This window comes from Chelonoidis abingdonii, chromosome 20 (genome assembly GCF_003597395.2).
Source record: "Chelonoidis abingdonii isolate Lonesome George chromosome 20, CheloAbing_2.0, whole genome shotgun sequence".
Classification (NCBI taxonomy): domain Eukaryota; kingdom Metazoa; phylum Chordata; order Testudines; family Testudinidae; genus Chelonoidis; species Chelonoidis abingdonii.
Window position 1 is genome coordinate 23,517,764 of NC_133788.1, and position 24,445 is coordinate 23,542,208.

Sequence of the window (24,445 nt, forward strand, 5' to 3'; positions counted from 1 at the left end):
GGGGCCTCGGGAGGGCACCCACTGGCAAAACCAAAAGTCAGCACCTATGGCTGGGGATGTGTTTCTGCGCTGGGCCTTTTGCCCAGAATCCCCCCTTGGCTGGTCCCAGTTGCTCACCACACCTGGCTCTCCTGCTGCAGCTCTGCTCCCAGCCCAGGATCTGCTCTTCCTGGGCTGTGTCTCTGGCTCTGTGGCTGCAGCTCTCCCCCCAGGACACATCTGCTCTGTGGGCTGCTTCTGTGACTCTGCTTCCTGGGCTGCTTTTCAGGCCCCTCCAGCTGACACAGCTTTGTTCCCTAGCTCAGTCCCACTCTGTCTGACCCAGGCAATTCCAGCTGGCCTCCTGACTCCCTTATTAGCCTGCCCGCCCTGTCACTCAGGCTCACCTGGAGCATTGGCCTCTCCCCAACGTTCCCGGGGACCATCAGTCTCAGGATCCTGATTTCCTATTGACCCTTCCCCTTTTGGTGCTGGGAGCTAGCCAACCAAAACACCCCCACTGAATGTTAGTAAGGGGACAACACCCCTTGCATTGACACTGTAGGCCTGTCGGTGCGAAGGGAATCTTCTCCCGAGTCAGGCTGGCTAGTTTGAACCAGGCTGTTTCTTTGAACCTGTCTAAGCCATGGGTCTGACTTCATGACTCCTGCTGACTGGAGCTCGCCTCTTGAGTGTGGGAGAGGGAGAAACAGCAGGGTTAGCCTGACTGCAGTTGGGAGGGGGTTGGTGTCTTGCCGTGGAAGAACGCAAGGGGATTCCTCCACATAGGAGAGCCCCACAGCTCTCTAGAGCACCCTCCCTTCTATGCTGAACACAAGCATGTTCCCTATATGCTGGGAAAGGGGCTTTCTGGGGTCAAGCTAGTCAAAGCCTGACATGCAGGATAGGCGTCCGCATGTTTTGGAGGGCGGAACGGCAGTGAGCAGAGGTTCTGCAGTTTTTGACCTCGTTATTTTTTCCCTCCATACAGGATTGCAGAAGCACGTTGCCTGGCTCAGAAATGTCACCAGCTATAAAAATCTGGACAGACTCCCTGCCAAGCACAACGTTCAGCCCCAAAACTGTGGAGGAAAACAAAGCTTGGCCCAATACAAAAGAGCAACAGCTGCGTCTGGCTCCAAATAGCTCCATGCTGAAGGCTTCTGAGGTGGTTGGTAGCCCCCAGCAAATGGGCCAGGGGGAAAGTGCCATATCTGCTGGCTCTCTTCCTGGGGCTGAGCCTGGGGAGGAGCTTGTGCTGGGGGAGGTTGGGGCCCTGCAGGACAATTTGGGGGGGAGGAGGGCAGATGCTGCAGACTCTTCCCAGTTGGAGAGAGAGGTGGAGAAGGATGAGACAGATTGGCCATGTACACCTGAGACATCTCAGGCTTCTAAAGTAACAGTGAGGAGGGATGAGGCTCACACCCACATGACAATGGCAGAGAACACACCCTGCCTGGACAGTGACCCTTTGGACACCAGGGCCATCCAAGACGCTGCTGCTGAGCTAGGGGTGCAGGAGAAGCAGAGCCATGCTGCTGTAGCAATGGTCTCATTAGTCCCTTCTCTGTGCTCTCCTGAGAGGCCAGATCTGTTCCTAGTGGGCTCTGCAGAGGGGTGTGACCCTGAGCAGGTGTCCGTGACACAGGTGCTTGGAAGCCCTCCTCCAGCTGAGGAGAATGGCATCTGGGCTGTGATTCCTGAGGCTGATTCTCTGCAGCCCCCCAGCAGCCTGGCCACCCTGAAGGAAACGGAAGGACACAGTAGTGCCCTGCCTATCCAAAGGGGAGCACAGTTGGGAAGTTGCCCCCTCCCTTTTGCTGGTGATCAGCCCAGCTTGCTGGTGACTGAAGAGGGCTCCCTTCAGGCTTCTGTCTGGAAGGATGTGGCTTCAAGTTCTGCTCAGAAGCCTTCCCTGCAGGGAAGAGCAGCAGCTCTCACAACCCCAGTGCCCTCTCGTGAGGTTGGGTGCAACGTGGCTGGTACCATCTCCTGGATGACTCCACTGGTGTGGCTGGAGAAGAACATGGGCACCTCTGCTATGATGGAGTCCTTGAGGCAAAGCCTGCCACTGCCAGCTCTGCAGAAAGATGCAGGCACAAATGTCACCCCAGTCTCTGCCTGCTCTGCGGGGACCTGGATGACTCCCCAAGTGCTGCTGGAGAAGAGCATGAACACCTCTGCGGAATGGCCTGCCTGCGCAAAGGACAGTGCTGCAGAAACGGATTCTCTGCTCTGGCAGTAAGTTTCCCTGTTACCCGCACAAAATTCTCTGTTACTCTCTCACTCCAGGGGCACTCACCTTTACCCAATTCCTAGGGCTCAGGGTGTACTCTTTGTGGGTTTGCAGGATCTTTTACCAGTGAAAGAGCCTTACACAGTAATACTCTTATTCTCTAGTTAGTAACAATTACCAAGGCGAATACGCGTGCTAAGCATACAGTGGTAGGCTCACCAGTCCTGATCAGACAGGTGGATTTTCCCTGTTGACCAGGCAAGGTCGGTCTCGTCTGGATTCTGGTTGCTAGAAGTCGCAGTTGTGCAGAGGATTCTTAGCAGCTTTGATCTTAGGCTGAGTCTTAGAGGTGTCGTAGCTTCCTACTCAGATTTGAACCTTAGCGTTCATAAACTGAGAAGCTAGCATGAAACGCCCCCAAGCTTATTACCAGCTTGGATCTGATCTCGCTGCCACCAGCCAGGAATTTTCAGGGCCTGACTCCCTCTCTGGTCTCCCAAAATCTTCTCTGGGGTGACCCAAGACTCAGAAGAGAACCATGAGTCTACAGCCAAAGAAACAACCTTCTGCCCTTGCTTTCTTTTATTCCATCCCCACGCTTCTCCCTCCCTGGGTTATTGCCTGGGCAGATTTACGTGTACTAAACTCCCTGAATAGCAAAAGAAGGGCAATTTACTTTCCCCCCTCCTCCTTCCCTGAGGCTATGCATTCAAACAATAGTAAGCTAACACCAAGAGATTCCCCCTCCTTTCGTGTCTGTAGAGCACTTACCAGGGGAGAAAAACCCAAGAAGGTTTTAAAAGAAGGCTTATATAAAAGAAAGAAAAGAACGTTAAAATCTCTTTCTGTATAAGTGACAATATACCAGGTCAATTGCTTAAAAGAAAAATTTGATAAACAGAGCTTATTCAAAAAAGAGATTACAATTTTAAACATAATCAGCAAGTTCACACACATGCTACATACACCCAAACATCATAAAAGCTATATTGTTTTCTCTACTGTACTTAAATAGTGGGCAACACAGATTAGAAGAAGAAAGAAGCATTCTCATTAGGTGGAGAGGACAGGAACAAAAGACTCAGAGGTCCAAAAATTCCCTCCCGTGACTTTGAAAACAATCCGTTTTCCTAGTATAGTCCTGTGGTCAGGTGTTTGGTTCCCTTTGTTAACCCTTTACAGGTAAAAGAAACATTAACCCTTAGCTATCTATTTATGACAAGAGGTGAGTTCTTCCAGGTTTTTCCTTCCTTTTTTTCTGGTCTTTCTCTGCTGGTCATCTTGGACTCCAGTTTCTATAGTGAAACTTGAGTCCTGCTTAGCTATACCGTAACCAATCGTTTTCCTAACCAATCCTAACATAGTGTAACACAATTCTCTAACCCAATCATACACCACCACTTTAATTTGCTAACAGATGAATGAATTATGTAACAGATCATACAGACAAACAGAAGAGGGGGCCATGAAGATAAAACAATAAAGAAATGAGGATTTCCCAACCACACCTGTTAAATGATTTCTTGCCAGACAGGCTGCTGTCAAACTAAGTTTTCTTTAACCATAGTAAGATCTGTTTCTTTATCTGATAATGGTGGGTGCTATTAGGACAGGAGCCTTCTTAACAGCCTGATATTATGTTGTTTGAATGTAATCTTAGATGGAATGTGAGGATGTGACTTGTTGCTTCTCTCCTAACATGGCAACAGGAAAAGGCCGTATCCCTACATCGCCAGGTCCTTGGGGTTAGTCTGCGGTCCTAAGCTGGGAGCCATTTCTGTGGTTCACAGGGGGTCTGTGCTCCTGAAGCCCCTTACAAATATCTTCTCCTCCTACCAGCTGTTCCCGAGAGCACCTGACTACCCTGTCCCGGGCGGAGCTGGAGGGGCGGCTGGAGAGCACGCTTATCATCATTGAAGCCCTCTCGTGCCAGCTGCAGGATTGGCAACAGAGCCAGCAGCCAGTTTCTCGTCTGGGGCCGGCAGACCAGAGAGACGTGCTCACGCAGACTGATGTCACCCACCCCAAAGCAGTAAGAAGGGCCCACTGTAGAGATGAGACCATGTGCATCTGGGGTTGCAGTGGGATGCTTCCAAGCAGAGGGTGGCAGGTGTGGCCATGAGTTGTGTCCGCCTCCCCTCTGACTGAGTAGATCAGAAACTTCCCCTGTTGCCTACCAGTTAATAGTACTAGATAGTGGAGCCCGTGACTGCAGTCAGGCAAACGGGTGCTTGGCAGTCCCCATATGCAGTGCCAGGCAAAGATGGGTGGAAGGGCGCTAGCCTAGCACTCTGGAGACCCAGGTTCTGTTCCCTTTCTGCTGGACTTCCTGTGTGACCGTGGGCAAGTCCCTTACACTCGCCGTGCCTCTGATTTCTGTCTGTGCCATGGGGACAATAGCCCTGCCTGCATTCCAGGAGAGACATGCCAAAGTCTTTTAGGTGCTCAGACGGGCAGAGATAGGGGCTGTACAAATCCTAGCTAGCTAGTGGCTCTGTGGTACCGCGGCATGTGTCCAGAACCTCTGCTAGGTATGCAGCAGGGCACTGCTGAGCTCTCAAGGTCTCGAGCACCCCCTGGCCAGTGCTGCCAGACCCCTGCACTGCAGCTAGCGCATGGACTCCAATGTTCCAGATCAACAGGCCACTCAAAGTAAATAAGGTCCCTCTGGGGATAAGTGGAGCAGAAGTGATGTGGGCTGAAAGGGGATTGTTGAGTTCAGAGCTGATGAAACCTAGTCCCATGGTCGCCTGCTGCTACAGCATTGGCTAATCAAATCATGCGCATGGCTGGGCTGGCTCTCGCCAAGTTGGAGAGCTGCAGCAGTCCTTGCTGTTCCTGGCCTCCTGGTTACACTCGCCTCACTGCACCGCTGACCACTGGTTCATCAAGAAAGGAAGCTGCAAACGAGCATGTCTGCAGCCAGGGGGTGGGGGAGTGGCTGCATCCCTTGGCGTGCAGGGCAGGGGGGTCTGGGGAGGGGCAGCATCTGGGGGACGCTTGGAGCTGTTAGAACTAATGGTGATGCAAATGTCATGGCAACTGCTTAAATCTAGCCCTGCTGGGCAGAGATGCTGCCCCAGGCGCCCCTTCTCAGGCTGAGCCTGGTTCACGTGTCTCTGGGGGAAGAAGATGAGGTGTTCTGCCTGTCTGGCTCTGCTGATCCCCAGGCATGAGCAGAGTTGGCTCAAGCCCTGCTCACCCTACCCCAGGGTGAGAGAGAATTCTAGCTCTGTGAGTGATAGCTTGGGGATGGAATATCTTCCAGGAGGAGCAGCTTTATCATGACTTGTACATGGCAACCAGAGAGAGACTCAAGGCTCTGCAACGGACCCAGAAGAGCGAGCAAGCTCTAAAAGAGGAGCTGGAACAGGCCAGGGAGGCAATGGTAGGTCCTCGAGGGGTTTGTGTACAGGGAGGGTAGAGTGCCTTCAAGGGGATGGTGCTTCTGGGGCTGGCTGTCCAAGTGCAGCTTCCAGTGAGAACAGCTGGAGCTGGTTAAATGTGCAGGACCATCTCTCAGGGGCTAAGCACAATGGACTTCTGATTCCTCCTTGTGCTCCCCAACGAGACAGCCACTAAAGGGAGGCAAGGCCAGATCACAGGTGGGATGTTCTGCTCCCCATCCCAGGTGTTGTAACAAAGCGCGGGGCCTGCTTAGGTATTGATTCCACGTACAGTGGGTCCTCTGCGGATGGCTGCTGTAGGGACAGATGGCTTGTCTACATGCTCATCTGCACATTCAGATACTTCGGCCTGTCTCTGAAGGCAGGAGGCTGCCTAACAAGGGTTGTCACTTATGTGTTTCTCTGCTACCACTGGTGACAATTTGGATACACCACCAGATTGCCAGTGGGTCCTGGACCCTTGCCTGGTGCCCACATCCCAGCGGTGGCCTTTTGATAGGGTTCCCAAAGCCACATCTGCGGTGTGAATGCTCCTCTTGTCTTGCAGAGATCCTGGACTGTGGAGTCTCAGTTGTTACTGGACACCGCAAATACTTCCCTGCGGAATCTTCAGGAAGACCGAGGAGCCCTAAACCAACAGGTGAGATTGTCAGGCTCTGTGGCTGAGCCTCTGAGCACTAGCAGGTGTATGTCGGCCCTTGGAATGTGCCTTTGATTCTTCCAACAGCTGTGCTGAGAGAGTCCCTGGAGAGGGCCGGGCCCTGGGTTCGTTGGAGCACTCAGTGGCTGGGATGTCAGATGGCTCTAATTCGTGAGTCTTGTCCCTGTGAAGCAGGTCACACCATGTGTTGCCAAGGCTCGGGGTGGGGTGGGGTAGGTCCCCCAGGGAGGTGGCCCAGCGTGGTGGCCTTGGTGCCTAATGCATGGGCTGGGTGAATGGTGCCTCTGGAGGAGCATTGGGCAGGCCTGCATTGAGCCTGGAACCTCTGGGATTCCACGGGGGTTCCAGGCTGTCCTCAGGGGCACTCTCCTCCTCCTCCTCCTCTTGTAGCAAGAGCAGATGAGGGCCCTGCTCTCCCGGAAACGGAGCTTGCTGGACAAAGTGGTGGCCAAACTGAAGAGCTGCCTGGTGGAGCGGGATGAGATGCGGAGCCGAGCAGCTGAGGCCCTCAAGGCTAAAGACACGGTAACAGGCTGACCCCTTATGGCTTGTTGCAGTGCTCGTTCCTTTTTCAGGGCATCTTTGGTAGTCATGGTTCCTGTTTTCTTGTGTTGTGCCCTCTGGTGGTTATTGTTTGAACTACTGGCTCTCTGTTGTCTCCTGGCAACAGTGCCTAGCAACTGTGTCCTTTTTTCTTTTTCCGGCTACTGTTTTACTAGAAAAACCAGTTTATTTGCATGTGTGTATTGCTGGGTACTTAATTCCCAATTGGAATTATATTGCTTAACAATAGACCCTTAATGTCACCTTAATGTCTCCTTGCTTAAAAATTTATTGACAAGAGGTGAGTTCTTCCTAAGTTTTTTTCCGTTTAATTTTCTTTGTCTTTCTCTGTGGTCATCTTTGGATTCCAGTTGTCTATAGTGAAACTTGAGTCGACTGCTATAGCATATACCAGTAACAATCGTTCTCCAAACAGATATCTAGCCATAGGATGGCTACAAAATTCTCACAACCAATCATCGACCACACTTTAATGGTTGCTAACAGAACAATGGATGAAATCTTCGTTACAGATTCATACAGGGACAAAAGAAGGAGGGGCCATGAATGATAAAACAATAACAGAAATTGGGGATTTCCCAACCACACTGTTAAATGGATTTCTTGCCAGACAGGCTGCTGTTTCAAACTAGTTTATCTTTTACAGGTTAAGATCTGTTACTTTATCTGATAATTGTGGGTGCTAATTAGAGACAGGAGCACTTCTTAAAGCGCCTGATTATTCTGGTTGTTTTGAAATGATATCTTAGATGGAATGGTGAGGATGTTTGACTTGGTTGCTTCTCTCCTAACCATGGCAACAGGGAAAAAGGCCGATATCCCTACATCGCCGGTCCTTGGGTTAGTCTGCGTCCTAAGCTGGAGCCATTTCTGTGGTTCACAGGTGAGTCTGTGCTCCTGAAGCCCCTTAACAAAATATCTTTTCTCTCCTACCAGCTTTCGCCGAGGGCACCTGACTACCCTATGTGTCGCGGGCGGGAGCTGCGGAGGGGCGGCTGGAGAGAGCACGCTTTATCATCGATTGAAGCCTTCGTGCCAGGCTGCGGGATTGGGCAACAGGAGCAAGCGAGCCAGATTTCTAGTCTGGGGCCGCAGACAGAGAGACAGGGCTCACGCAGACTGATGTCACCCACCAAAGCAGTAAGACAGGGCCCACTGATAGAGATGAGAACCATGTGTCGACCTCTGGGGTTGCCAGTGATGGATAGCTCCAGCAGGCGGTCTGAGGTGTGGGGACATGAGTTGTGTCCGCATCCCTTTAGAATGCAGAGATAAGTAAATCAGAACCTCCCCTGTTCGATTACCAGTTCAATAGTACCTATATAGTGGAGCCGTGCTGCAGAGATCAGGCAAAGCGGAAAACCTGTATGGCAGTCACACATATGCAGTGCACAGCAAGAAAGTGGCGGCCAAAAGACGACATTAGCAGCCACCTGGGAGACCCAGGTTCTGTTCCCTTTCTGCTGCGACTTCCTGTCGTGACGGTGGCACAGTCCCTCACTCGCGTGCCTCTGACTTATATATGTCTGCTGTGCACATAGGGGCACAAAATGTCCCCTGCCTGCACCTTCCAGAGAGACATTGCAGAAGTGCTTTTCAGGTTGTGCACAGACGGGGAAGATAGGAGCTGCCTACAAATCTAAGCGTAAATCAGTGGCTCTCGTCCGGGAGCGGCATTGTACCGAAACTCTGTAAGTATAGCAGACGGGCACCAAAAAAATTCCCTCCCCTGAGCTTTGAAAAATCCGGTTTCCTGATTGGTCCTCTGGTCAGGTGTTTGGTTCCCTTTGTTAACCCTTTACAGGTAAAAGAACCATTAACCCTTAGCTATCTGTTTATGACACCCCTGAGGGATGCTGTTCAGAGGGCAGGGCTGGGCGGTGGTGGTGCTGGGCTCAGAGTGTGACCTGCCCCACTAGTGGGGTAGAAGTGAGAGCAGCTGGCAGGACTGGTAAGCCTGGGCCTGGTAGTCGGGGCTCTGCATGCCAGGGCCAACTTCCGCCCCACTTGCTGCTAGCTCAGCAGTGCTGGGGGTGCCGCTGGTGTCTCCGGCGGGATGGTGCCTTGCAGCTCAGCGGCAGCCATGCCAGTGAATAGGTGGGGTTGCCTGTCTCTGCGAGAGCCCTGGACAGCTCCCCTCAACCAGTCCCGCTGGTATTTGAAGAGGGTGCTGGGGGACCTGTTGGCAGGGAGCTTTGTCCTGGGCCAGCCATATACAAGGGGGTGGGGTTAAGGACACAGCTGAGGCCTCCCCAGTGCTTCAGCAGAGGGGCACGAGGGAGAGCCCCGCCCTGCAGCTTGAGTGTAGCACTGGTGCTTCCTCTGTGACATCAATAGTTGAATCTGCCATGTGTGGGTCCTGCTGCTAATATGTGCTGGGGCTGTGCCATCCCTCGGCAGTGGGGCTGTCAGGGCTCCCTGGGGCACTTGCCAATGGTGGCACTAGGCTGATGGGTCACTGTTAAAATTCCCACATGCACGTGTCTCCCCCTCCCCAGAGTGATCTGGTTCTGGAGGCCTTCCGTGTCCATGCCAGCGCTCGGATCGGAGCCCTGGAGCAGGGATTGGAGTCCCAGTGGGAGCTCTGCACCCTTATTGAGGAGGCTTGTGAGCACCAGGTAAGGAAGGGTAGTAGGCTCTGCGTGGGTGTTTGGCCCTGCTCTTCACCCTCTTAGCCTGTGGGCCTAACCAGCTTGCTGGAAACCTCGTGTTCTGCCCACTGCACAGGCTCAGCCTGGGGTCTGCTGAACTTGTGATTCAATCTGATATGCTGCAGCTTGGGGCAGCGTTCCCCTGTCTCTGCCATTAGTGATGCTGGGAGTTCCCTGCCAATACTTTGGCCTGGTCGCAAAGCATGAGGCTGCCTAAGACCAGTTCCTCTGCACTTCCACTGGGGGCGACTGACTACACCCTCAGCTCTCCAGAAGGTCTTGGACTCACTTCCCACGTCCCAGCACCTGCATCGGGAATGCTAGCGCCCCTCTTGTCTTGCAGAGATCCTGGACTGTGGAGTCTCAGTCGTTACTGGACACCGCAAATACTTCCCTGCGGAATCTTCAGGAAGACCGAGGAGCCCTAAACCAACAGGTGAGATTGTTAGGCTCTGTGGCTGAGCCTCTGAGCGCTAGCACGTGTACGTTGGCCCTCGGAATGTGCCTTTGATTCTTCCAAAAGCTGTGCTCTGAGAGTCCTTGGAGAGGGCCAGGCCTGGGTTCGTTGGAGCACTCAGTGGCTGGGATGTCAGATGGCTCTAATTCGTGAGACTTGTCCCTGTGGAGCAGGTCACGCCATGTGTTGCCAAGGCTCGGGGTGGGATGGGTCCCCAGGAAGGTGGCCCAGCGTGGTGGCCTTGGTGCCCAATGCATGGGCTGGATGAGCGGTGCCTCTGGAGGCTGTCCTCAGGGGCACTCTCCTCCTCCTCCTCCACCTCTTGTAGCAAGAGCAGATGAGGGCCCTGCTATCCCGGAACCGGAGCTCGCTGGACAAAGTGGCGGCCAAACTGAAGAGCTGCCTGATGGAGCGGGATGAGATGCGGAGCCGAGCAGCTGAGGCCCTCAAGGCTAAAGACACGGTAACAGGCTGACCCCTGAGGGATGCTGTTCAGAGGGCAGGGCTGGGCGGTGGTGGTGCTGGGCTCAGAGTGTGACCTATCCCACTAGTGGGGTAGAAGTGAGAGCAGCTGGCAGGACTGGTTAGTCTGGGCCTGGTGGTCGGGGCTCTGCATGCCAGGGCTGACTTCCGCCCCACTTGCTGCTAGCTCTGCAGTGCTGGGGGTGCCGCTGGAGTCTCCGGCGGGCGGGTGCCTTGCAGCGCAGACCCGAGGACGCCAAGAGGCACATGAGTGGGGCACAGTAGGCGTTTGCCATCCAGGGGTCAGAACACGGCCCCTTTTCCAGCACTGCTGCCCTGCCCCCTCCTGTATCTTTGGGAGGGCATTAGAAACCCCTGAGCACTTGGCCTGTTTGGGATGTGGATGCCAGCAGCGTCCAGCTCTTGGTTCCTGTTGGGCTGGGCCAGAGAAACCCCCAAGGGGCAGGATTGAGCAGTGAGCCAGGTGCTGTGGCATGTTGCAGGCTTCCAGGGAGCTGGAGGTGGTTTCTGGGAGGCTGGAGGAAGTGACTGCAGAGCTGCAGGATTCTGTAGCCCAAGTGGATCGTCTGACTGTGGCAAACTCCCGGCTGGGAGCAGGTATGTCTGCATGTGAGGCTGGGGTCTCTCGCTGTCTTGTATGGATATGCAAAGGCCCACACAGCTGGCCCTTCCTGGGGTGAGAGACTGGGAGACGCTTGCACAGCCGCAACTAACTGTCTGCTGGTCACGTGCTCGGGCACAAAGCCCAAACCATGTCTTGCTATGCCAAGGACTGAGCTGAGCATCCGGAGCCTCTAACATTGGCTAGAGGGCACCCCCTGTAGCAGTAGCTGCCTGTTCCGTTGTCATGTCAATGCCCTGTAGATTTCTTGGAGGGCACCTTGCTGACAGCACCAACAGCTGGATAAGACTGATGTGCCCTCTCCCCACACCACTATCTGGGCTGCTGCTTAAGACCTGCTCTGGGGGATGGGCAGGCAGGGGCTTCTCTGCCTTCTCAGCTTTGCACATTCAGTTATGCCAACTGTGCAGCTAACCTCTGTGCTGTGCACCGTGCCCTAGATCTCAGCACACTGTTGAGAGACCTGGCCAGCCTGCAGAGTGAGCGGGATGAGCTGCAAGAGAAGCATGCAGACCTGTCGGAGGAGACAGTGCGGTGAGTCTCCAGCCTCCGGGTGACTAAATAATGAGGAACAAACTGTGATGCCCTAAGGGGGGCTCTTGGACAATCCTGTTTCTCCTGCTTCCCTTCTCCCTAAATTCACTTCTGTTCTGAGTGGATCTCCTGGGCAGATCCTGCCAGCTGCCACTCCTGGGCCCAGAGCCTGCAGCTGGCAGCCAAGCTGCACACTAATTGCTTGCTTCCTTCCTGTCTCAGGCTGACCAGGGAACAGGAGCTTCTCCAGCAGCAGTACGACAGGGTGCATCAGGAGCTGCGTGAGATGATAGAGAGTCGTGAGGTAGAGGCTGGGTGGGGTGGGCTAACCCTTCTGTTAGGGGCACAGGACACTCGCTGTGCTAATGGCCCGTATGGCAGCCTGCACAGGTCATGATATTAAACCCTAGACCAGGGAGAGTTAACGTCGCCTCCTCTCTGCACGTAGGCCCGGAGCTGGAGCTGCCAGGCCCCACTGACCGCTCAAATGTCCTTTCCAAAACCCCTCCTAGGCCCCAGAGCAGCACAGAGGGACACAGAAAATGCTGGGCATCCTAACTGTGCAGGTGCAAATCCTACTGGCCCTGGACTTGCTATATATGATGCCAGACCCGTGCCATAAAACCTCCTGTCAGCCAAGGGGCCAGTGTCCACTTGGCAGCTAAATCTCTCTAAGGAACTCTCTCTGCCTGGGATCCTAGCCCTCCTCGCTACTCTGAAGGGCTGCGATAGTCCATCCTGCTCTTTCTTTCGCTCCTTAACTTTCTGGCATCTGATACTCCAAGGGCATCAGTTAGAGAGTGATGCTGTTGTAGCCTGTGGAGGCTGGACTCCCAAGGTGACTTCCAAGTACAAAAGGCAGACATCCCGCTCCAGCAGTTCTTGAGAAAGCCATGGCTGAAGTCCTGTAAGAACTGGCTGAGCGTGGAGAGCAAGATGGGCATTGGAAGGTCTGGTATTTCACAAGCTGCAAGGACTGAACAAGTTTATAAATGCTGTGGGGAGCAGTTGCCTGTTGCTAACCTTGTGCTCAGTCTTTTTTGATCCCTGTGATCAGCTCTTCCCCAGCCATCTCTGTGCAGTTACCCCTGGGCGTGAGACTTCAGTGGGCCTTTCTAAGCACTTGAGTGCCTGACTGTTCCAATCCCCCTGGGGAGTTGGACTGGCTGCCGCAGCTCTGGCCTTTGCACACCCCAGTGCAGTGAAAGACGGCAGAGCGAGTCATCCCATCCTGTACTGCCCAGCAGAGTCTGCTGGCAGATGAGGACCTGGGGGAGAGTGAGGTGTGGGGGTGAGGCTCTGATTTTCCAAGCACTTTGAGAAGGCGGGAAGACTACAGAGCTGTTGCTGGACTCTGAGGCCTGTTAGATGAAAGATTCCCTGATACTTGGGGGAGGCCTCACCAGCCCCTCAAGTGAGAATGGGGTGGGAGAGGAGTCTCAGTTTGGGCGCCTGCAGGAAGGTAGAGTGGGAATTGAGCTCCTCACTAGTAAATGTTCACAGGCGTATCTCTTCCCTCCACCCCAGTTCATTGACCAGGAGAACCGTGTGTCCCGGGAGCAGCTGACAGAGACAGAAAATGAGCTGAGAGCCACCCTTGAAGTCCTGCGGGAGCGCAGCATGCAGTACGAGGACCTGAAGGATGCCTACCAGCACCTCCAGTGAGCCAGCCGCTCTGCTCTGCCTCCTTGAGCCCTTTGTGTGCGTCGTGCCCAATGAACGGAAAGCCTGCTCCAGGGGGAAGGAGCTTGGCATGTCTCTGGTCAGCTCCTGGTGTGCAGGATACCCTCCCAACCTCACCCACAGCTGGGAGGCAAAAGGCGCCAGTGAACGAGCCCCTCAGTGCACCCTAGTACATCCCTGAGGGTAGCAGTCCCTGTGGAAAACCAATGGGCACTCTGGCTGGGCACAGCTGATCTCATCCTCTGCTTATTCAGATGGCACCTGCAAGTGTCCCCTTGTGCTCTGGCCACTGAACCCAGGAACTCAATCACAGCCAGGCCATGAGGCTGCCCTGACATGCCTTCCGTCTCTCCCCACCCTACCCTGAGAAGATGGGGCCTGGGTGAGCGCTGAGCGAGCTGACTCCCCTTCTTCTCCCCAGGAAGGAGCGGGACACCCTCCGTGAGGAGCTTGACTGCAGCAAGGCAGAGACCCTGGGCCTGCAGCTTGTTAGGGACAAACTCCTGAAGTCCTCCCTGGAGCTCACTCAGACCAAGGAGAGGCTGCTGGACCTCACGGACGTTCTCCAAGCTGCCCTCCCAGGAGAGGTAGGAGACCAGGCCCCAAGGAGTCCAGGGAACTGCCCTCTAGCTGTTGATCAGAGTAGCATGGGTTTCTCCAGCCCATCTGCCCTGGGGAAGCAGAGCAATGTCTGTAATGCTGCCTTGGCATCTGTGTGGTACAGCCACTCTGACCTTCTCTTGTCATTGAAGGCTGCTGATGCTGCATCGAGGAGCAGAGTGTGTACCCCTCGCAGTGTGCCCAGCTCCTTCGTGGGCAGCGTCTTGAAAGCTATGGCAGGAAAAGGTAGGATGTGGCTGCCAGAAATTGCTTATTGGCTCTGGTTCTTGTCTGCTGCTTCAGAAACCCTGCCTGTGTGGCTGGGTTAGTGCTTCACAGACAAGGAGGGGCGTGAAGTGCTCTGTACACTTGCCAAACCCATGGCCAAGTCTCCCACCACCCCTGTAGCGTGGGGGGTGGGGGTCTCCCTCTGCACCATGCAGGCCTGTCATGCAGTGACCCTCCCCTCGGTATTGGAGATGCAGCCGTTGCAGTGAGTGGGGTGCACCTTCCCATAATGCTTGGCTCTGCTGCTTGCTCAGAAGTAACATCATGAAACTGAAGCAAGGCAGAGGTGCTTACAGCTTCCCAGCCAGCGGTGGAGACTGCTCCCATGTCTAGAAAGGAGCCGTCGAGCTCCCAGTGCGCCCCATCCAACTGCCAAATCCTGTGGCTCTGCTCTCCCTTCCCATGACGGGTGGGGCTGCATTAGGCCTCGGCCAGGGTGGTGGATGAATTCTGATGAACCTGCCACAGAAAACCAGCTCTGCTTGAGGTCCAGAACACTGCAGCCGTGGGCTGCCTCTGACCCCAGAGCCAGATTGCTCCAGTGAGGTAACCAGGCTCCTCGATGCCCAGGGCTTCCTATCTGGGGTTAGGCCTCCTTCCCATGCTGCCTGCAGATGGGATGTTTCAGCTCAAGGCCGCTGCCGTCCGTGTCCCGTCCTGTCTCCGTGTCGTTCCCCCCCCCCCTCCCCCCAGGGCTGCCAGGATCACCCACGCTGCCTTGGGGTGGCCTGGTCCAAGGACTTCTCGTATGGTGTGTGGTGAGGAGGTGCTGTGAATGAGGCCTCAGCACCAGTCCCCTCTCTCAGGGCTCAAGCCCCAGGGACTTCCCAGAGGGAAAGGGAAGTTTCTGGATCTGTGCAGGCACCATGGCCTAGCAGTGGGTCAGGGTCATAGAAAGGGGTAACTTGTGCTGATAACCCAGCACCAAGCCCCTCTGACCTGCTTTGTTACAGGCATTGATGAAGAAGCTGCTGGAGGCTCGACCGCATTCACCAAGGTGGAACCTGCTACTCCTCCGATGCCAGCAGGTAACAGGACCTGGTGTCTGCCCTCTCCTCCCTTGCCAGCAACTGGCATAGCTGAGCCCCAGTGTGAAGGGCTCTGGAGGGGCCCTGGAGCAGGGCCGGTGCAAACACCCGAGTGCACTAGGTTTTCCAGGGGAGCCAGGCCTGTTTCCTTCATCCAGGTTTCACTTGGCAACCGGTTCCCTCTTGTGACTGCTCAGCACCATAAGGCGAAGGGGCAGGGGGCTAGGCTGGGGGCCTTGGAACAGCAGGGAGCGTTAGCCCGCCTGCATAGCATCTGGTGTCTGTTCCTGGCCTGGTGCTGCCCAGAGCTTGCTAGGTAATTGGAACCTGAGCATGGTATAATACGTGGGTTTGTTTCCTTGCTGCTTGTGAGGGGTTCTCTGTTAACCCTGGTGTAGTGCCCCTCTCCACCTGATTACCTCCTTTAATGGCAATCCGCTTACAGGTTTTGATGGACAGGTCTGAGTTCTTTTGGATCCTGCCACCCACTCAGCAAGGCGAATCTTTTTTTTTTTTTTTCTTTTTTTGCTATGAAATTATTTGGCGGTGCCTCCACCCCCCTCGCTCCTTCCTGGCAGGGTCAGCAGGGCAGCTTGGGCGGAAAATTCTAACTACAGAGTAATCCCATTTACCTGCCAGATAGTTGGAGACTTCCAAGAAATAACTCAACACACACAAATATATTCAACACAATAATTATATTAAACAGGCAACATATACAACATAACAAGGTGAAACGCTATTTTTAGGGTCACCGGTGCCCACACTGAAAATACCCACGACTTGATGTAACAAGTGTACAATTAGTGTCCTGTTGGTACGTGTACTTTGCTGGGGCCCTTGATGACCTATAAAATTCTCTGCAGTTGTTTAGCAGTGTGGCTGACTGGGTTCAGTACAGCCCAAAGGACTGACAAGTGGGAGGAGGTGGTGAATCCCTCCACAGGTGTAATAAACAGCAGGTTATAAAATCCCCAAACCCTCACTCCCTGGATTGAGGACACAGTTCAGGGAGTACGGGGTCCCCAAAACAAATTCCCTGACTCACTAACTAAAAGCTGGTGCACTCATGAACTCCATGAATGACCTTCAGGTTGGAAGATGACACTGGACTCCTCAGTCACTGCAGAGGGGCTGCTGTCCACTGTCAGGGATCCTCCTCAGGCAGGAATCAGGCTGCGTCGGTCCCAGGATCTCCCCTCATTACAAAGGGGTGCAGGGCTCAAGGTGTAGGTTATACAACTACCCTAACATCCAAACTGTAGCCTCCTAGCCCAGCCTCCAGTCACACACTCCACACGCAGCAGCCCTGGACTAGCAACCCTGACCATGTTGGGGACTGGTCTCACCAGGGGAGCTGGAGGTGAACCCAGCCTGGCTGGGGAAATTTCTCCGCAAACATAACAATTGGGAATCATCCATGGGGAAGGAAAACCCAGCTGGGGGATCTGCGGTCAGGTCCCTAGAGGCCAGTTCTCAGAGGGAACCCTGCTTGCAGGCCTGGGACTCCCCAGCTCCCCACAAAGCCAGTGCTGCCCTTGCCCTAGCTGGCTCCAGCCTCTCCTCAAAAATGGCATCTCCCCTCTCCTGAACTCCCTGGGAGGGGCATCTCCACTCCCTATTGGTTGCTGGGCAGACTGAGTTTGCCTTGGTTCCTCCTCCCTGAGCTGCCAGCAGACAGAGCTCCAGGATTCTATGTAATCTCCGTGGGGGGTTACGCCGGCATTGGGGCTAGCCCCGTGCACTGTGAGCCCTTGCTTGCCTGCCGTGCGAATGGTTGGTGTCTGCTCTGCCCCCAGTGATTGAGGAGAGCCTCCAGGAGACTGTCTTGGAGCTGAGAGCTGCTGTCTCTCATCTCATCACTGTGAGCTTCCAGAGCCAGAAGGCGGCACATCATGAGGTTCAGGAGCTGCAGGCTAAAATGTGAGTTCAGCATCTGGTCCTCGAGTCAAAGGAGAAGTGATGAGGCTGCCCAGCGGGCTCTGGGCAGTACCACTGCTACTTCCTGACCTGTCCCTCCCCCTCTGCCATTGGCCCCTGCCCATCCTTGTGCAGCTGGGCGACGCCTCTAGGACTGCGACCCCCAGGGGCTAACCCTGTCAACCTCCAGGTCGAACATTACCCAGGCTGGCAATTCCATACAGAGTCCTTGCCCAGCCAGCTGGCTCCCCTTGCCATGGCCTTGGATGCCAGGCAGAGCTTACTCTCCCCTCATGTACAGTCCTGAGGCCAGGCACTTGGAGGGGGCAAGTTGGAGCAGCTCAGCCTGAGCTGAGCCCAGTGGCTGCTGGGCAGTGTCAGCCAGAGCGCTGGGGCCTGAGAGCAGCACTTGGCTCCCCGGGGAGGCAGGGTCACCCTGAGAGTCCGGCTATGCAGCCCACATTCGATCTGCTTCGTGCCCTCTGAAGAGACTCAGTTCGGCTCTTCCTCTCATAGCTGTGACCATCAGCACCAGCTGGAGAGCCTGGAATCCAGGCTCCAGGCAGAGATTGATGCCCGGGATGCAAACCTTGCCAAGCTAAACAAGACCCTGGGAGTCAGGTTTCAGGTGAGCAGGCACCAGAACTGGGTTAGGAGTGAACTCCAGGGCAGAGCTGATCTGGGACGTGGACCAGGCAGGCTCAGATTCTAGGACATGGGAGAATCTGGGTGACTGTTCTTTTCCATACCCTGCAGCCACTTGCTAGCCTGATCTAACACGGCACTTGTGTGGCTCCCCAGCGTCCCAGGCTGAGGGCCTGTTATTGGCTGGGTCCTGAGTATTCCTGGCACAGGACTGCTCCAGCCTAAGAACTACCCTGGTCTGGCTGTGCAGGGCCAACTGTAATGTCTGCATTGGGGCAGGCTGGGATCCTGGTGTGACTGACCTCTCACTAGCTGTGGAGATGGGGCAGGATAACCCTGGCTCTGCGTGCAATATGGGGGCAGGGGAATGGTGTTGGGACTCACCTGACTGAAGCTGCTGGTGAACTGGGGGCTTGTGCCCAGCCCATTGCCTGCCTCTGACCTGTCCTCACTGCCCATGCCGTGCTGAGTGTCTGCTAGCAGCTTTGTCAGTGACTGCCACAGACAAAAGCCCACATGCTGCCTCCCCTCAGTGCTGGGCCCGGGCCCAGGCCCCCTCTTTGCCTGCTCCTTTCCTGGGAGAGTAGCATGGCCAAGACTCTGCTGCAAGGGAGGTGCCACTCAGGGAGATTGTCCTAAGTGCTGCCACCCTCTCTCCTCAGACCGAGAAGGAGCTGCAGGACATCATGCGGCAACAGGAGGAGAAGATGCTGCAGCTCATTGACCGGAGTGGAGAAGTCACGGTACCCATCTCTGCAGGCTGGGGGCATGTCGGGTTAGATCCTGGAATGGGCTTGGCCCTGCTGCCCACTGCTGTCCCGTACTAAGCAGCAGCCCTGTGGGCCCCTAGAGGCTGGGGTGGAGTCCTTGGCCCCACTCCCCAGCATCTCACTGGATTTTCTCCCCTTAGAATCTGAAGGCCGAGGTCTCTCACCTGAAGCACCTGCTCCAGCGTGTGGAGACAGAGGCTGCGGTGCTGTGGGAGGAGGTGAGGGGCCGAGAGCCCGACACAACACCACTGGATGCTGACGCTGTCCAGGAGAAAGTCTGGCTGTGGCAGGAGGTGAAGCCCGCAGTGCTTGGGCAGGGGCAGAGTCTGGTGCGGGATGGGAGGGGCTTGGCGCCTGGGGCGGAGTTGCTCTTGGCCTAGGGCAGCTGCATAACATGGGGCTGATTGCCAAGAGACAGGTGCCCTGAGGCTGGCATTCATTTGCCCCCACCCATGTGCCCCTTCTTGCTCCATTGTGGCTCCTCTCTGTTCATGCTCTGGAGAGGGAACAGGGAGAGGCCCCACAGCCCTGCTGGGGGTTCAGTAGTGGGCGCTCCCAGCCTGGCGGTGGGAGAGGGAGTGCTGCGCATGGGCTGGCCAATGGCAGAGGAGAGGCAGTATGTGCCCAGGCTGGGAGTGGCTGGCACAAGGATGGAGCTAGCTCTTTAGGGGCTGGTGGGGTCTGTTCTCTCCCCATCCCTGAGTCAGGCTCTAGCCTTGGCTGTGGGCATCCAGCTGCATCGTGCCCCTGCACCAATACTTGTCTTGTCTTGCAGGTGAACAAGCTCAGGGAGCTACTCCTGGAGACGCAGCATGACTACCAGGCCCAAGTAAGGGCAGGGCCTAGGGTGGCTCATCTGTGATGGGGTGGGGGGTGCTTGCCTGTCTGCAGGGGCCCTGGCTGCGTTGTCCCCTCAGGGGATTGACTGCTGTGGAGCCTCTTTCATGGCTGCTCCGTCTCCCACCGAGCTGCTAAGCTGTTAAAATGGAGGCTCGGGGATTTGTTGTGCTCCCACCCTTCTGCACAGCCCTGTGTTCTCCTTTGCAGAGGAGAATCCTGGAGGGGAAACTCCATCATGCCCAGAAGGTGCTAAGGAGCCGTGAGGAAATGCAGGAGAAGATCAAAGAGGTGAGGCCCTTTGGGGAGGGGCTCTCCCTACAGCTGCATGATATGGCTGATAAGGCTCTTGGCATGGCTAACTGACAGCCAGCCAGGGCTCCCCCATCACACCACCTCTTTCCACACTGCCAGGCACAAAGCCCTCGGGAGAACAGCTCTGTCTTAGGGATGGGCCCCACCTGAAAGCATAGCAGGTGAGGCTGCCTTCAGAAGGGCCTGTTCTGGCAAAGGACCCATGCTGTGGTTGCTAAAGCAATGATGTGACTGCCGTGGAAGGCTGGGGGCCCAGGAGCATAGTGGGATTGCAGCCCAGGGAGGGGCCCCTCTATCCTTTTCTGCTACTGTCCCTGAGGGGCTCCCCACCTGCTGCCCCATGCTGAGGGCAGCAAGTGGCTTGTGTGCGGTCACTGAAATGACCACAGGTGCTCCGTGGCCTGCCTTCCGTAGTCAGGAAGGTTCTGGGGCCTACCAAGGCCTACGTGCTGCCCCAGCTGGCAGGCCAGAACCCTTCACACAGCTGCCTGGTCCTTGATGTTCGGCTTGAAGGGCTACTGATGGAGAACTCACTCGGCATGGCCTGCCTATCCCATTCCTGGCTGCTGCTCCTCTAAAGCTTCCTGCTTTTCCAGATGCTTTCCTCCATCCCTGCTGTGGTGACTGCTGGCTCCCAGGAGTGCCAGAACCTGCTGCGCTACCTCGGGCTGAAGTTGGTGGATGGCGACAGATGCTCTGGGGACGCACTGTAGCCATGAGCTGTGATTCGCTGTGTTTGGAGGCCTCCTTGCTTAGCGTCCCCTGTATTTTAACTGAGCCCGGTTGTGTTACTGTTCCTGTCTGGAACGCAAGTGGGCTGGGCTCCCCAGTGCTACTGGGGTGGGATATATTTATTAAAGTTTTGACACCCTGTATTGCTCTGCCTCTTGCCTGATTGGAAAGCCAAGCTTGGGGCTCACTAACAGCCCAGGTAGGTGCTGTGCTGCCTCTGATGGGTTCTCTGCCGCCTGCCAGGGGTGCATTCATAGTAACAGTCTGAGAGCACCTGGCATGACACCCCCTGCCCCTGGTCAGAGCAGCCTGACTCCCCAGCCCTGTTCCTTTGGGCTTATCATGGGGCAGGTGAAGAGAGGAAGTGGGATCCCTGTCAAAGCAGGGCCTGCTGCCTTCCCCACCACCACCTCTCCCTGCATTGACAGCCCCTCTTCCTTGGCAGGGGATCGAGCCCCTGCCTGGTGTTCCGCAGTTAGTACGCAGCCTTGCTGATCTTGGTGCTCCCAGGGCTCCTGTTAACTGCACATGCATGAACGCAGCAAGGCTGGGCTGACCTAGTTTCAGCTCCTGCTCTTGGTGTCCTAGATTCTCAGTTCCTTGCTCCTCAGATCTAACTTCCAGTGATCCTTTCCTAGGGTGAGAGCCTCCTGCAGAGGCGGTAGCCTAAGACTACTTTCTCCTTGGCCACCCTGGTCCGTGGGGGTGGTGTGTGAGATTCCCAGGGCTGAACAGTAGTGGGGTGATGTGGAAGTGCAGCCTGGCCTGGGTGAGAAGGGGAAGCTGTCCCGTGGTGTGAGCATGCAACAGGGACTAATCTGTCACTGTCCCTCTGGCCAGCAAATGGTCTTGCAGGGCTTCCAGGAGCAGAGCATCCTACTCTGTCCCCAGCAGCCCTGCAGACTGGGCCTTCCCTGAGCACAGAGCTGTGAGAAGGGGCTTACTTTGAAAACCTCTTGCTATTTCACTCAAGTCGATTCCTTCGCCCCTCTGTCAAACATCTGCAGGATCTCCCTGCCTTGCAAGCTTGAGGGAAGCCCTGAGCTGGACATAGCCTCATGCTGGCTCCCATGGGCCATGCTACCCCCTGCTCTAGAGACATGGGTTGTAGCTGCAGGAGTCTATTGATTTCCTGCCAGGGCAGAGCTGCTGCCAGCACAGCACTTGCTTGTGACCTCACTTACCATAATGTGCCCCAAAGCAGCTGTATGGAAACACAACACACACACACACTCTGGTTTGTAATGGTTTCACTCCATGGTGCTGTCCCCACCTCTCAGCTGGGTGGCAGGGTCACCTTGCCTGTCTCTTCAGCCGTGGAACAGCTGCTTCTGCCCCCAGCTGCAGCTGAGGGGAGTAGGTGAGGTGCTGGGAAACAGGCTCACTTCTCTATTCTCCCCCTACTGTATTCAGCTGAAAGGACAGGTCTGATAAACAGCAGTGTCTGAACAACTGTGCCCCAGTGCCTAGACACCCTGCCCAGGAGACTCTAGTACCTGCTGCAAGCAGCCCCCACCTATGCTGCTCCCCAGCCCACTGTCCTGGAAAATATAACCCTGCTGTGTACATTTAGGCTGCAGCGCAGGGTACAGAGCGGCTGGCCTGGTCCCTAACGCATGCCCAGACCTCTTCTGCTGCTTAGGGAGACAGAGCAGGGAGGTGGGATTTCACTCTCTGTGAAGGCTGAGTGGCCGTCAACAGCAGTGTGGTGGCCTGCCCCTCCTCCACCTCTATCTCCCCCTCAGAATTGTACTCTTCTCCTGACCCACCTCTGTGCCCCACGGTGCTGCACGCTACCGTGGGCCCCACAGAGCCCCTTCTGCCCTACCTCAGACAGCAAGTACAGAGAGACCTGTTCTCATCTCAGCCTAGGAGCTGCTGTAGGGCACTGGGCTGCAGCTCTAGGGGAAGGTGGAGGCCCCACACTGCATGTGGGGCCGTGAGGAGATGCCCAACTGGCCAATGGCTGGCTCCTGGCTCAGGCCTCCAGCATCAGGGAGAAGCTGTGAATGTGGGTGGGGAAGAGCCCTCCCCCCAGGCTAAGCCGCACTGGGCAGTGCGTGCCAGGCAGGGTGTATGGCTCCAAACTTCTCATTTGTTAAGAGGAGCCATTCAGGGCTGGACAATAGGAGACAGAATGGAGCAGGCTTGGCAGTGGTTCCTGAAAGGGGGAAAGGCAGGGGTGGCCTGGCAGCTACTGAGGGGAGCCCACTGGGGGCCTGGACAGCAAAGGACACTGACTGCCTGGCCTCCCGGCCTTGGGTGTAAGAGCAGCTTGGAGGGAAGGGTCCCTGCAAGTGGCAGGGCCCTTTGGATTTGAGGGGCTCTGGCCTCCCTGTGGGTGTTGGTAGAGATGCCCTGGCAGCCAGGCCCCAGCTCCCTCCCTGCTTGTCATGTTCTGGTTCATGTGCTTTGGCCTGCCAGGGTGCTGGAGCCCACAAGCGTTCTCTAGCCAGGCCCTGGCTCTCCCAGTGGGTGCAGCAGTGCCTGAGACCCTGCCCCCCCAGCCAGGGCACAGGTACCAGGGCAGGAAATGACTGAGATGGCCCCCTGCTCCCCCCTTGGGCACTGCCTCACTGCTCCCTTGGGAACTGCCCCATGGCCCCCTGCCCCCCCAGCAATTGTCCCCTGCCTCCCTTGGGAACAACCCCATACCCCCCTTGGGCACTGCCCCATTGCTCCCTTGGGAACAGCCCCATGGCCCCCTTGGGAACGGCCCCATAGCCCGCCGCCCGCCCCCCGGGAACGGCCCCATGGCCCGCTGAGCCCCCTTGGGAACGGCCCCATAGCCCGCCGCCCGCCCCCCGGGAACGGCCCCATGGCCCGCTGAGCCCCCTTTGGGGAACGGCTCCATAGCCCGCGGCCCGTCCCCCGGGAAACAGCCCCATGGTGCCCCGTTGGGGGCCCCCGGCGCTGCGGGGCGGGGCGGCTGAGTCTCGGGCCCGCCCGCCGGCAGTCACGTAGTTGCGCACTTGCTCCAGCCTCATTCTACCGGCGTCGCCCGCCGCTGCGCCCGCAGAGCCATTGCGGGCCCGCGGCCCGGCTGAGAGCGCTGAGCCTGCCGGTAGGCTACCCCGGCCCGTTCCCTGGTCCTGGTCCTGGTCTGGTTTCCTGCTGGCCCAGGCCGGGGCCGGGGGGCTGGGGACGGTCAGGACCCCGGCTGGGAGCGCCGCGCCGATAGGGGCGGAAGCAAGGTCCCGCTCCGGGGCCGGGTCTGGTGGGGGGGACGCTGGGAAGGGGGGGGTTGCTGGGCGGACTGTAGGGGGAGATAGCTGGGGGGCTGGGTGGGGGAGAGGGCAGGGGAGGATGGGAGGGTTGCTGGGACTGTAGGGTAAGGGTTGCTGGGGGTGGGGCTGGTGGGGGGAGGGCGCTGGGGGAACGTGGGAGGGTTGCTGGGGGGGCTGTAGGGGAAGGATGCTGTGGGGCTGGTGCGGGGAAGGGCGCTGGGTGGGGCGCTGGCTCTCGGGGCCAGGGGGATGCTGGGGGAGGACGAGTGAGATGCTTGGAGGGGGCCGGTGGGAGGGTTGCTGAGGGGGAAGTGGGGGAGGGATGATAGGGGCTCTCGGGGCCAGGGCACTACTGGGGGCTGGTGGCTTGCGGGGGTTGCTGGGGCCCTTTGCTCAGAGGCCACCACCCAGATGCCCAGAAGGTACCTGGGTCTGTGGTGACTCCCAAGTGGCCGAGTTTCATGCCTGTCATGTGCTGTCCCCGTGGCAAAGCTTGGTGCCAGGCTCAGCGGACAGGCTGGGGACCCTAGCTCATGCCCCTCTCCGGGGGGGTCCATCTGGCTCCAGGAGCAGGGGGCTTGGCCCCCGCTGGCTGCAGAGTGGTCACCCCAGCACCAGCTTAGCGCAGAGCCCAGCTGCCAGGCTGCGTGATGGGCATCTGAGCTCCGTCGGGCTGCCTGGCCGCTGGGAGGGAGCAGTCTGGCTCATGGCAGTAACTGGCTTATGTGGTGCATTGCAGGCTTGTCCTGACCAGCCAGTCCCAGCTCGCAGGGTTCCTGTGGCCTCAGTGGGCTTTGTGGGAGCCA

At 56.6% G+C, this 24,445-nt stretch overlaps 1 protein-coding gene across 5 annotated transcripts in view; it reads left to right on the plus strand.

The window, feature by feature from the left end:
• Positions 1 to 20,555, plus strand: part of SPAG5 (sperm associated antigen 5) — a 23,631-nt gene extending 3,076 nt beyond the window's left edge. The window contains exons 2-22 of one of the 5 annotated variants that reach the window (XM_075059529.1): positions 971 to 2,220; positions 4,055 to 4,247; positions 5,484 to 5,603; positions 6,170 to 6,262; positions 6,674 to 6,808; positions 9,346 to 9,465; positions 9,842 to 9,934; positions 10,284 to 10,418; positions 10,921 to 11,035; positions 11,501 to 11,594; positions 11,817 to 11,898; positions 13,122 to 13,255; positions 13,699 to 13,864; positions 14,030 to 14,123; positions 15,119 to 15,193; positions 16,993 to 17,116; positions 17,630 to 17,741; positions 18,421 to 18,501; positions 18,669 to 19,357; positions 19,576 to 19,656; positions 20,277 to 20,555. In XM_075059529.1, coding sequence (XP_074915630.1) covers positions 1,001 to 2,220; positions 4,055 to 4,247; positions 5,484 to 5,603; positions 6,170 to 6,262; positions 6,674 to 6,808; positions 9,346 to 9,465; positions 9,842 to 9,934; positions 10,284 to 10,418; positions 10,921 to 11,035; positions 11,501 to 11,594; positions 11,817 to 11,898; positions 13,122 to 13,255; positions 13,699 to 13,864; positions 14,030 to 14,123; positions 15,119 to 15,193; positions 16,993 to 17,116; positions 17,630 to 17,741; positions 18,421 to 18,501; positions 18,669 to 18,908 — 3,426 coding nt within the window. In that variant the 5' untranslated portion in view covers positions 971 to 1,000 and the 3' untranslated portion in view covers positions 18,909 to 19,357; positions 19,576 to 19,656; positions 20,277 to 20,555. Of the gene's footprint in view, positions 1 to 970; positions 2,221 to 4,054; positions 4,248 to 5,483; positions 5,604 to 6,169; positions 6,263 to 6,673; positions 6,809 to 9,345; positions 9,466 to 9,841; positions 9,935 to 10,283; positions 10,419 to 10,920; positions 11,036 to 11,500; positions 11,595 to 11,816; positions 11,899 to 13,121; positions 13,256 to 13,698; positions 13,865 to 14,029; positions 14,124 to 15,118; positions 15,194 to 16,992; positions 17,117 to 17,629; positions 17,742 to 18,420; positions 18,502 to 18,668; positions 19,358 to 19,575; positions 19,657 to 20,276 lie in introns of those variants that run through there. The other 4 variants (XM_075059530.1, XM_075059531.1, XM_075059532.1 and 1 more) reach the window with 4 other exon arrangements.
• Positions 20,556 to 24,445: the final 3,890 nt, after the last annotated feature.